The 14,039-nt window shown below is 35.9% G+C and overlaps 1 protein-coding gene across 3 annotated transcripts in view; it reads right to left on the reverse strand.

Annotated features, from left to right (window-relative positions):
* The window catches only part of LOC124171738 (protein bric-a-brac 1-like), a 53,350-nt gene that overhangs the window by 12,405 nt on the left and 26,906 nt on the right, over positions 1 to 14,039 (reverse strand). Inside the window, exon 4 of one of the 3 annotated variants that reach the window (XM_046551014.1) lies at positions 7,660 to 8,215. The exons of 1 other annotated variant lie outside the window; for it this stretch is intronic. In XM_046551014.1, the coding sequence (XP_046406970.1) occupies positions 7,660 to 8,215 (556 nt within the window). Of the gene's footprint in view, positions 1 to 5,624; positions 8,216 to 14,039 lie in introns of those variants that run through there. One more of the 3 variants, XM_046551013.1, reaches the window with a different exon arrangement.

Raw genomic sequence — 14,039 nt, forward strand, 5'->3', positions numbered from 1 at the left:
GATCTACAAATAAGCTGCCAAGCCACAGCACTTCAAAACCCAAGGTCTCAACTTTTTTCACTGGGAGTAAATTACTGAATATGAGAATTATTGCTTTCCTGGTGAACGATGTGGATGAATGCTTCGCGGGATTCATCCTAGTTTTCTGAAGTTTTTAACGTAGATAGTATACAAATGATCCACTTCAAGATGATAATCACAGATCCACCTTTCATACTCAAAGATACATTTTTACTCTAACGTGAATTTCTATTCATAGCTTGCAGGCAAGGCAGAAAATTCTTGAGGAAAAGAAATCATTTTAGGGACTCTTATCATATGATCAACATTACCATGAAAGAAAGAAATAATGACTAAACAAAAAGCACATACTGGGAACAGAATTAACAGGAAAAAAGTGAATCAATGAAGGGGATAGTAAGCAATACCACGATTTCTTTAATGTTCAAAGTAAGCTTAAACAAGCCTGAGATTCTAAAGTACTAGTGATAGAATTGTTAATATGCATTGAAAATGAATCAGTATTACAAATCAGAAATGATTCCAAGAAACAATTGCTATATATGCTAATTCCACCTCATTATAATGAAAATAAAGCATGTGTATTACTTTAGAATTCAGTAAATCCCATAGCAATATTAACTGAGGACTCTTATGGCAGGCATTTTTTCAGTTCTCCTTGGTCCGGAACAGTTTTGCTGGCTGCTCGATGAGCATCCTTAAGAGGCCTCATCTGGCCTAAGCTAGCCTATTTTAAAACCAAATATGCACCCATACTGACAAGAGCGGATCCAGGATTTTTTTTCTGGGGGGGCACAAGGGTCTGACAGGCAAACGGTCTTCTCGTATTTAAGATTAAAAACAACATGCAACAATTACTGTACGAAATATTCTCTTTATTTTAATATGAAAGTTATTAATCTGAAATTAAATGATTGAGGCTCTGCAATACATAAAACAAAATGAACGCAATGATAACCGTATCAAAAATCTAGTCCATTTCTTAAGCTTTCGGGAGGGGGGCACCCCTTCCCTAAATCCACCTATGCATACTGAGGAGATTCTGGAGCTAGACTATCTTTGCAAGTCAAATGAATATTTTTTACTTCAAACTGAATATCAGTATCAGTCTCCTCCATTAGAACTGTTAAGAAGGATACTTGAAGCAAGGTACTGATATGACCTCAATCTACCAATTTGAAATATTTAACTTTTCAAGACTGATCGTAAAAAAATTTGAAATTTCCAATGAAAAAGGTCACTTCATTCTTGCATTAACTGGACGTTTACATTTTAACTTCAATTGTATTTTAATTAACTTCAAACTATGCGACAGTTGAAATAACGAAATAGGGAAACTGAATAATTTATTTAAGTCTGCTTTAACTCCTATTCTTAAGTAACTAGTGATTATATGTACCTGTGTGTACATATTTTTTCACAAATTGGAATGAATTAACCTATACTGAGTTTATCTTCAAATGTTTTCATGAATTTAGATTACCCTTTTTAGCAAATTCTTGACTCTTTCATACATTTTTCCTGACATTAGCAAATTCCCATCACGTACCCAATGTCCTAAGTAGACAAGCTGATGTCCCCTGCACTAAAATGCAGCATCAGGATAGGCCACAGTACTGATGCAGATTTGGAAGTAAAACCAGCCTAGCGCACATCAGGAGATGAAAAGCTTTTCATGACAAACTTGATCCAAGGGCACTAGCAAGTGAGCTAGCTTTAACTGTCATGAAAAAATTTACCAAATTGGAAACAACCAAGGAAGATGCTAGCCATAACTATCGCATGCAATGGTAAACTGGGACCGAAATTTAACTGTTGATTGTTTTAATTAATAAATACAGGGGGCAAGAACTTGCCATATTAAAAAAAACTGAACAGAAAGCATAAAATGTTGAGCCGAGAAGACAATATAAAAATCAGATCAGTTGATAGAAGTCCATGATTACAGAGAAACAGCACACAAGAATCATCCGCTAGCATGTCAACTACAAGGCATTTTTAAGATCTAAACCTAAAACTCTTCAGTCAGCATCATCATGCTTAACTGAACTGTTTCCTATAGGGCAAAAGTGTCACCAATAGCACCGGGTTTTCAAACAATACATTAGAATCTTGGGCCACAGAAAATATGTGTTACAGGGCAAAAAAATCATCGAAACATAAAACCTTACTTCGGAGCTATGTAGTCTATGCTTTGATTGGCATATAAATTGCAATGAGGTGGCTATAAAAATTAATGTATACTAAAACTCAAATTATAATATAGCTTTCTCATCTCTTAAAATTAAGATATATTCTGTTTTCAGGCTGATTAAGAAGTTTTTCTTACTCCTAATAGCAACTTTTCACATAGTAACACCTACGTATCACTCAGCTCTCACAACTGGCCAACTTGACGTTAGCTGTTTGATGCCTTTCAATACTACATAAATAACTTTCAACATGAAAACCACACACACAGTAAAACATAAAGCCATATTGTCAAAGCACGGTTGCAAACAATTAACATGCAGACAAGAATGAATGATGACACTCTTTCAATCACATAACATCTCATGCCAGGCACAAATAATTTTTATCGATAAGTGTACCATGTTTAATTATCAGGATTACTTTTTCCATTTCCCACCAAGAAAGTCTTTTAGGAGGGTCATTGCTCAATAAAATCACCCATTATTTGTGTCCAAACATATTATGCTCATACAAATTGAAAACTTTCAGATTTAACGCATGCAGTAAAACAAAAATAAAATATCAATAAGGCCATAAGGGTTAAGTAGAGACTCTATTAAAAAAGCAAGGCCCACCAAATCAGTTGAAATATGTGGAGCAAATCATGCATAATCTGTCAAACGATTTATGCATGTTATACTTTAAATAAATAAATTTATGGTCAAAGAGTGACGTTATACTGATTCAACAGTTTTGTAGTGATTTCATTGTAAAAAGGCAACTCTTTGAGTTACCCTTTGTGATGGGCATATCCTTCAAGTTACCTCATACTATACTGGTCACCATCAGAATTCAAGTTTAAATTCCAAGAAGATGCTTGACGCAGCAAGGAAGTAAAGTAAATCCATAAGATAGTCCCCACTCATTGCAACAACAACCCAGCAACAAAATATTCAATAACTGAAGAAAATATTTCAATTTAAACGCTTAAATTAACTTCATTAAAATTTGAATAAGCAATCCATAATCTAATCAATAGCTTTGTTCAGCTAACACTAGTAAACCAGATACTATAACTATTTATCAAGGCTCAGTCGACCAGTCAAACTTAACTCAAATTTAAGTATGGCATTACAAAATATGCGGATCAAAATATAGAACTACATTTATAAATTGATAGCTGCTGTTTCCTTCACAGCCAATTTAAGCTCCCCAGACTTCACCAATATGAAATGCATGGATAACTATGCATTTTATTTCACCCTCTTGAAGTCAGTAGGTTTTTTCAATAAGACACTGCCAAAATTTAGACAACATTACAGGACCATTGATCAATTTCACTGGCACCTCAAAGCCTTGGTGTGACTGACTGGAAGCTATTACAAACAATGAGCACTTATTGATTCCTCCATATTGCATGCACGACAGCGGTTTGTATTTACATTGTAATTATAGTCTGTATTGCCTTGAATTGTATTCTCCCTTCACGTTTAGGCACTCATTTTGTGACACATCAAATTGAGATTTCATCAGATAAACAAATTATTAATACATTTGTCATTGTAAAACATTTCCACAGGTAAATATTTGCAGTTATTTTTTGTGATTTATGAGGATACCTATGAGCATAATAGACACATGCCTATGCCTTTCAAAAGAGCACGTACTAACCACTGCCTATGTTTTTTGCACAACTTGTGCGAGGAAAATTGTCTATGTGTGTATATTATATAGTCATGTATAATTATTGCCTCAAATTTATTCAATGACAAAAACTGCACAGCACACTCTGCTCTGTAAGCAGAGCTCAAACACAAGTGGTGCACCAATTTATTAATGGTCACAGTAACCCACAAAATACTAGCCCATTAACAAGGCTAATGAGAGATATGGCTCTAGGCATTTAAGTGAACATTTTCAGATGTCATTGACGAAAGCAAATAATCATTATCACTTTCAACATGTGGTCAATATTCACGGCTATTTCACATATACAACAGCATTTTTTATTTCATGGTGAGGCATTATTTATAAATATGATCTCTAATTATATATACTTAGATGAAAATAATTTCCTCTTATTGCTATTTCATATGATCACGACTCTTATGGTTGCCAAATCCACTAAGGCATTCAGGGAGCTCAAAAGGAAAGTCATCTCGTGGTAACTGAATATGATATGGTTAAGATCAATGCATGGGAAATTCATTTGACTATTGGTTAGTGACACCTACACCATCTAATGTAACTTTTTTAAAAAGGGAAAGCAGAAAACTTATTTACATCGCAATTTTAACATGAAAAAAATCCCAAAAATGAGTTCTTGATCGCATCTAATGTTTACCAATAGGAACTTAAAGAAGAAACAATGGAATACAAACCCAAATCCTTCATTAGGAGCACTACAAATGCATTTCTCTTAACTTACTGCTAGAGGACGATTTGCTTGATCTAGCAACGCTAAGGAACGGCAGAGTAATTATGAAAGAGAAAGAACAACTTGGGTGTCTTGTTGGCAAAATAGTTGAAAACTGTCAATTAAACTTTCATAATACATATAGCTATTTAATTATTTGAATATATGTTTCAGTAATGATGAAATTATACTGATCATGAGGTGAATACTGTTCCATAATTTCCAACATTGATGACCTATCACATTTCTCTGAATATATATGTTTTTATTTCAGTTTCAACTTTTCAGTCAGGAACAGAGAAAATGCCATGGCATGAAGCCCATAAAAATCTTTGTAAATTATCACCTGTGTAATCAATACATGGAGGTAAGGGGCTCACTACTCCCTTTTGAAAAGTAATCAACACTTCCTATATTCACTATGCCTTCTTCACATTTGCTACTGTTACCTTGAAATACATACTATGCTACGATAACTTCTTCCAAGCACAGAAACTAAGTCAACATGCTTCAATGGGTCAATGCTAGAAAAATTATGTCACCGAAAACTCATTCTAAAAAAAAAAGGGGGACCAAAAGATTTACTAGCTTCGGTGTGAGAGCTGCATAAAAATGTCAAGGAAGGACCAAGAGAGCATGAGAGAAAAGGAGAGAGTACTTCAGATGAGCTGGAGTAATTAGATCAGGAAGAAATGAGAAGAAGAGCAAGAGAGAGAGGCCATTGGCACCTAGAGCTGTTTAGTGAGGAGGGGAGAACACCATTTGCTTCATATCCAAGCACCACTTAAACCGCATTCACAAATCTCAGGAACTTTAAATGTTGACTAGTCACATACACACCCACATGCACACACTTCACAGATACCGAAGTATGACAACCATACAGAGAAACCCTCAAGAGATGTGCATAGTAACCACTTATCCAAATCTGCCAACTATAATTACCTCAATATTTCCCTCTCCCTGCTTTAACCAAGGGTTTTCATTTATAATAAATCAATAACTATATTAATAATAATAATAATAATATAATATCACAACTTGCTGCTGATTGGGTTTTAAGTTGCTTTATAATATCCCAAAGCAGTCTCTGTTTCTCACTCCATATTGCAGAGCAATAATACTGTGAAATAATCTCTAGAAATTAAAATAAAGGATAACAGACAACTATTTTAGTAAGGAAACAAATGTGTACTCATTCATTCAAACACTGTGACATAAGAGGAATGCTTCTGCTGGTCTATAGTTACTTATTCTTGCTCTCCATCGGAAACATGAATTTTTCAACGTATGCAAATGGAAGATCAGCTATTTTTTTAATATTGATCGGGTACTACTCCATGCACCCTACTATGCATATACAAAATGAGTGAGGATGCATTTCTTATAAATCACTTGTTTTAAAAAGGATTTAACTTTTAGTAGAAGGAATGCAATAAAATATAAACGACAAATTTGCCCTTGAATTTCATTCACAGCTTACTGTAAAACTTCTATAAAACAAAACCAACAAAATGCACTTGCACCCACTAAACGTGTAACTTGAGATCCTAAAGTGTGATCACATAGTGCTTCAACAGTAAAAAATGTCTTGCTGAAATATGTACAGCGACATTCCTTCAACGCTAAAAATACAATAACTGTGATCATTATTTTTAATACATGTTGTACTAACGTGATATTTCATTTCTATCAAATCTTAACCATTTCTATTAAAAATGATCTTGATGAACATTTGCTTACGCCTTACCTCATTAAAATTGAGTTTTATGGGCTATCTATCAAGTCTGTAGCAAATTTTTTACCCAGGTCACTATGCATTTCTAGGTATACTATAGTTACAATGTATTTTATTCTATCACAGCTCTTTACAGTTGCCCTTTAAAAGTAAAAAAATACAAAAAAGGAAGATGCTTGCCCAACATGCAACAAATCACTTCCCGGTAGTTGTTTATAGGAAACTCATGCATGTGTCGAAATATCGGTGATATTAACACGAAGTATAAAATTAGTGTCTTGCTATAAAAATCCTTCAACTATGCACTGTATCCAAGATAACACACCCTGACATGCTATCCAGGGAGATACTTCACCTGGACCAGAATATGAAACTTGGAAATGAGCAAGTATTGGAGCCTACTCGATGCAGTGTATTCTAAGTAAGTGTGCTTTGGTGTAAATCGAGAATTTTCGCACCAATATAACCCAACTAAACCAAAGTTACCTGCACTTTCACATAACAACAGATTTAAGTAGCAAAAACTTCTCAGTGCATTCCATAACATTTTTGCAAACATTAAAAATAATATCGAATTTAAAATTTTGTATGAATTTCCAACACTATAAATTTCCTTATACTTATCAACAAAAAGAAGAAAAATAAAACTTTGTAACAGTTATATAAGGTACCTATAATTAAAATGTTCACCAAGAGACTAGAAACTGTAACGAACTCTTACTCCTTAAAGATTCAGATAACTATCTAACCACAATCATCTTTCCTTAATCAACCATAAGCACCATACTGGGCAGAAATAAAATACTCTATTTCAAAGCACTCTCAACAAATTCATCCAATATTTTAATTTAATACCTCTATGAGTGCAAAGTTTACTTTACGGTATCTTGGGGTGCAGGAATGATTTCTTACAGGGGATTAGAGGACCAATAACATAAGAAGTGCAGAGGCTCATAAATTTGGCTACCACTACACGAGGACAAGATATAAAGCTCTGCAATCGCTTAGGCCTCCGAGATATTTCTGACAGCCCCCTGCTACTGCCGATGTGGTTGCTGTTGAGGGGGCGGGTGCGAAATGGGAGGGGGGATCGCGGGGGGCGAGGGGTCAGCATCCACCACAGGCTGGGGCCCCGGGGACAGGAACTTTCGCACAAACTTGGGAAAGTGGGTCTTCTCGTGGGCCTTGAGGATGGTGCTTCTCGAGAAGGTCTTCCCGCAGAGGGCACACTTAAAGGGACGCTCCCCCGTGTGGACTCGACAGTGGTCCTTCATGTGATGGCGCAGCTTGAAGGCTTTGCCACAGAACTCACACTTAAAAGGGCGATCGCCAGTATGCACGGGAAGGTGGCCGATGAGAGAGGTTACGTCGGCAAATGACTTCCCGCAGAACTTGCATAGCACGGTGTTCGACTGACTCCCGCCGACGCCTCCCTCGCCTTCCAAGTCCCCGTCAATCCCCCCACCCCCCCCGCTGCCGTCCTCCAGCTCCTCCTCGTCCGTCACACCAAAGTCCACGACGTCGGCCGTGACGGAGGCCGTCTCAGGGTCGAGCGTGTCCCTGGGGTGCATGGGGTGGAAGGGGTGGGGGGGCAGGTGAGGGTGGGGGTGGAGGAGGGTGAGTGGAGGGGGGTGGGGCGAGGGCGGAGGGTGGCGGAAGTCCACCAGGTTGAGCGGCTCGATGGCCGATGGCGGGGTCGGAGGAGGCAGGAGGGGTGTGTGGGCTTGCTCTCGGTATTTAAGCGTCTCAAGACTGTGCGAGAGGATGTGTCTCGTAAGCTTGCTCTGGTGGGGGAAGGAGGCCCCACAATACATGCAGGGAAACAGCTTTGGAGGACCCTGGCTCCCATCTTGCTCCCCCACTGTCTCCTGCAAATATGAAACAAAAGAACATCAACTTCTTGAAGTCCTTCTATCCAGCAACAGCACAAGAAGTTGACGCTCATTTGTCCAGTGATGGGAATTCAAATTTTTTTAGCCAATTGTTTCTTTCTTTAAAAAAGGAGACCAGTAAGCTTCCCCCAATGCTGATCCCCAAACTTCAATTGAGAGGTTTTTCTGTGTAAAGCCATAGTTTTAAACTGCTATGGCAAATGAATGTCAACTTCTCAATGCAACAATTTCCATCCTCAAGACATGCAAGCAGAAGGATATATAAATGACATAATGATGCAAATTAATTGACAAATAGGTAATACAGAATTACCAACATGAACACCTTCACATGCAGTGGAAAGAAAATACACAAAAATTTAAAATGAATCACTCCATAAATACTTAAAAACCATGAGAAGTTATATTCATAAAGAAAATTAGGCTCACCAAACCATAGCTTTCGAGCCAAAGATGAGTTGTGGTTAACATAACATGTTCTATCACACACATCCTAAAATATATTTAAATCTACAACAATAATAGCACTTCAGAAAAATTAGGAATTAGCACCAAATAAGCAAATTAAAGTGAGTAACCCATAACATTTCCTCGAAATACTGAAAAATTAGACTGTAAAATTGGAAGTTATTTTTACTCAGTTCCATCAAATATACTCATGCTTCCCCAAAATCACATTCAAGTAAGATGCTTTCTCACTGCATAACACAATATATTTTTAAGACAGATAAGCAAAGATGCAAGTGCAACATGAATGAGAGAATCTAATGGCAAAAATCCACTGCAGCAAAAAATTGAGACAACCAAAAATTTAATCAACAAGGAATACACATAATAGACTTATATTTTCCAATAAATTCACATTTTAATAGTGAAAAGATCTCCATCCAAGACACACTGTATCTAGTTACACGCTTCATGACCATTGTGATGCTGATTATGATAACAGTTTCTCCACACTGCATAATGGTATGTTGAGAAATGCCAATTGCTAAAAATTCACGTTTTATTTAAATGTTACTGATGACCATTCACCGCATTACTTAATGAAACTACATATACAGTAAATACCTACATACTCAGTAGGTAGCTTCAGTTCAAACTGCATTGGGCAACTGACTAGATACCTTCATATTTTATGAAACTTAAGTTGCATAATTATTCTTCTTGTAGCAAAAGAATGTGTCTAAAACTATTTCTGAAATAAAATTATAAATAAACCCATAAAATCTATTCCGTTCAAAAGTAATAATGATAAATTCTTCTAATTGAAACAGGAATGCTGGAAAATATAGTCATTTCCAGATGATTCTCGCACATTAGTTAAGTTATTTAGGGCCATTATCATGCATACCTATCCTGGAAATATAACGACACTCAATTTCATAGAAAATAATTATTTGTCTTGAGGTAGCTAACCCTATTAATCTCAATTTCACAGCACAACAAAGAATTAATGCTGGAGTGATACTACAGCACTACACAGAAAAGTATCAGATACATTACTTGGCTTTATATTCACTGGCAGCTTCAATATAAAATTAAATTTGATTGGCATTCTCTGTTATAACAAGTGGCATATTGAAATCATAAGATGAATTCAATCAGCTAAAGCTGTCAGAGGTATAATACATACTCAAATTTTGGCTGTCACAGTAAATTTTTCATTCCAAGTTTAAAGACACCCTTCAATTTTTCCGTAATAATCTCCTAAGATTTGATCATAGGTCACAGGGAAAAACATGCCGTTTAACCCCAAAGAACGCATCACAAAAAGAAAGCTTATCAAAAGTCTAGAATACTTAGATCATGAAAGCTCCAACAAACACATATTATGCATGCACTGCCCATGCTCATGTTTAATGGAAACATTTCAATGAAAGATCAAATATCAAAATATTCAAGCATGAAAAATGCATGATGAAGGGAAGTTCCACTCGGATAATGCATTACTTTTCTCTCGAAAGCAGTCAGATTCACAGCAATGTAAAATTACGATGAAAAACCTACTCTTAGTAAAGAAAGATCTGAGGTTTTCCCGGCGTATGCTGTTGTTGAAGTTTATTCGGGATTGCCACCGGATAAGGTTCTCCATCTCTGCCGACGTTTCGATGGACGACTCGGCCATCGAAACGTCGGCAGAGATGGAGAACCTTATCCGGTGGCAATCCCGAATAAACTTCAACTACTCTTAGTAACCTTGCGCATATTAAACTCCATACACCTATCACACCGTTTTTCTTAAATAACTAAATTAAGAATAACATCATGAATAATTAATTTGAGGAGTAGGTTCTGATACTATAACACTCATCGACATGATAAGTCTTATACTCTTCTCTACCTTCATTCTCAGGCAACCTAACCCAACATTACCTTTCCTACTGGTTTAAGTACATACGACTTAAAGCCCAAAATCCTGTATCTTCTACATACATACTCTGTTTTTCTGTAGTCATCATGATAGTCTAACGTCATGATGACAGAGGAAAACAAATAGTGGAACAGATAAAATAGCAGGTGGGCTGTAAGCACATTTCAATCATTTGATTTGTGCACATGGCACAGTTAAGCCAGGTAAGACACCACGCCAAAACACATAATATTATATTCATTAACCGAGCCTTTAAGTTTGATAAGCTCCCTCCACTGCTATGGCCCTCATGCAGTATACATTCATTCTCCTTCATCCATATAGTCTGGACAGATTTTCTGTTATCCCTTTCTTTCCCATTCTGTGATTATAGATTGACGTACATACATATAACTAGAATTTTGTGAATATAGATTAGAGATTCGATTCGAATCCTTGAAAGATTTGATTTTGGATTCATGTCAATTGTGGAATTCTGTACATTGTGAAAGACACATTTCCCTAATACATGACCCTGATGGGTCAAATCCACAATGTCCACGAATACAAATCCAAAATTGAATCTTTTAGGGATTGTAATCAAACATCAAATGCATATTCACAAAATTCTTAAAATTTCGAAAAGTTACAGCATCCATGTATATTCACCTCCACGAATGTTTCATGAGCAATCAATAAGTAACTGAGTGACTCCTAGTTCCCACATTAGCTCAAAGGAAGTGCTATTTGTGGCTCTTGCATAGACAGCGAGAGAAACAATTCCAGAAAGCACCAATTAGAAGTCCATAAACGAATTCAAATCCCAAGGCCAGGAAACCCTGTTAAGCTCAATGCCTCAATGTAAGCAATAGTGATTTCGAAGGGTCATTATTTCCTATTTTGAGTTAACTATTTTAAACTGTGCTCTTAGATTGTAGTCACAGTAAGAAGAAATGGTAGCATTTATGTACAAGTCATCCGCACTTAAACTTTAACATAGATAAGGGTATTATTTAGATGCCTTCGTGCTCTTGTTAAAATCTCATTGAATCCAAATTCAAATCCCTGAATCTTGAGGATTTGATGAATTTTGAGGGATTGAAAAATTTGATGACATATCCCTAACATATAATATTATAAATATAAGATATTAAAATAAATATGAATGAATATTCACTAGCAAGACAATGCATATCCAACAATTTTGGAGCTAAGCAAGATAAAAAAATTGTCTACACTTCAGTTAGGCACACAAACTGCTAGCAGTTTTGACAAGTCTCTACCACCAAGGAACCAAAAAAATGGAATACAAGATTAAATTGAGAGGTCAGCAAAAATGTCGCATTTCCAGATTTCCAACCAGAAATAGTGACTCCAGCGACTTGCTTGATCATACTCAGTTGGACTGACCCTTCACAGTATGAAATCGAATGATGTCAACAGGAAAAAGGTTGACCACATGAAAGGTGTTCCAACCAAATTTTAAAATCCTTATGTAAAATCAAGAACAATGTCAACCCAGTGGGTATAAAATAGAAGTTTTCCTGTACACATATAAAAAATGGATCACGAAGGAAAAAAGAAACGAAATTCATTATGGCCATTTCGCAAAAATGAATACCTGAAAATTGTACTTACTAGGGCAATGGTAGTAAGATTTCACAAGGGCCACCAAAAATGTAAGCAAACTTTATATAAAGCTCTTGAATACATCCATTGACATGAAGCAAAATGGCCATAGAACACCAAAAATGTAATTTACAAGTGTGAGTATTCTTTTAAGAGTGGAAGAGTCATTCATTAAGTGCTTATCAACCAATGTATTTAGATGCACAAAGGTTAAGAAAAGACTTAGCTGTTTCACAAAATGACTTAGACAATATGTATTTAGAGACAAGGTACTCAGCAGTGAGTCTACCTCAAGAGCTACTGAATGCTTACTCTACAAAATGACCACCGACAATCCCAAGATAGGCACATTTCATAAAAACTATACAACTGCAGAGCAGTAATTTTATATACCTAGTTATACTGCAGCAATACCAAAATGATGGTAATTGTCAATACAGCCATTGATAGCACAGCCAATACAGCACAATTGGAACAATAAAATAGGCAAAATATCTCCTTTCCCCAGACAAGGGTTTAAAAGAGGATCGTAATTGATGAATACTTATAAGTTACCCTATTCCACTAAAAGGACAACACACACACGGGTATACACGACAAGAAACCACAAAAATGACACCACAGGCAAAAAAATTAAGAAAGCACTTGTAAGTTGCTTAAGGGGGATTAATAAAGTTGAGTTGGAAAAAGGTCTTTAAGGAAGTAGACCTTCACTTAATAACCTAATAGTGCCAATTTCCCATTAATACAATGCCTCTAAGGTTATGATTGAATTAGCCTAAATATGACTACAGACACACAATAATGATTATTGGACCCAATTTATTGATCTCACTGTTAGCTATCTATCATAGCTGGCAACTAGTACTCAGAGAGATACAGTGCTCTTGAACTGGGACCTCAATAATGATGCCATAAGAAAGTCCTAGCTTGAAAGTCAACAGCTCAACATGTAAATACACAGCAACTTTAGGAATCTGATTTTTCAAGGAAGAAATTTACTTGAAACACTAAGCTAACATATTTATTAAAATTTCATTTTGTCATTGAAGTTAAAACATCTTATATCATGTACAACTAGATTATGATAAGAAAAACAGTGAAATGGAATTGGAATAATATGGAGTGAGTAAGAGAAGATAATGAGAATTTAGGCTAAATGATTTATGGGAACTGAGAACACAGAGAGCTGATAGCATCAGCAAGGGTGGACAACTATAAACCCATCTGTCATTGCTTTTCCGCAAAACAAAATCATCAGCCAACTAACGTGATCAACATGTAAAAGAATATGACATTAGCAACCATGAGATCATACTCAGCATAAAACAGAAAGTTCATCTCTCAATCAAAAATTATCGTACAAAAATGTGACATGAGCTTCAAGATGAATCACAGCATAACTCGGGTACCATAATCACAAATTTGAAAAAGTCATCTTCAATCATCAAAACATTACAGAACAAGTACGTGAATTACACATTAAAAACTGAATAACACTGCATAACAGAGTAATTTAGAATACAATTGAGGCTCTAAAATTGGGAATAAAACTCAAACAATTCTTTCAGTGAATACTAATACATCCTCGCTGGCACCTAAAACTTGGCTAAGGAAGCACCCATTATGACGAAGGTAAAAGAAACATAAAATAAACTTAATAAATACATCAGAGTTAGAATATGTATTCCCTAATTTGCGTAGTAATGAACAAATAATATCTGTATGGGCGTAAAAGTTTTGATTACCACGCTAACAACAAATTATGACCAATTTTCAGAGTAAGTATTATTCAAGGCAATTCACAATGATACAAAA

The sequence above is a fragment of the Ischnura elegans genome, chromosome X (genome assembly GCF_921293095.1).
Source record: "Ischnura elegans chromosome X, ioIscEleg1.1, whole genome shotgun sequence".
NCBI lineage: Eukaryota > Metazoa > Arthropoda > Insecta > Odonata > Coenagrionidae > Ischnura > Ischnura elegans.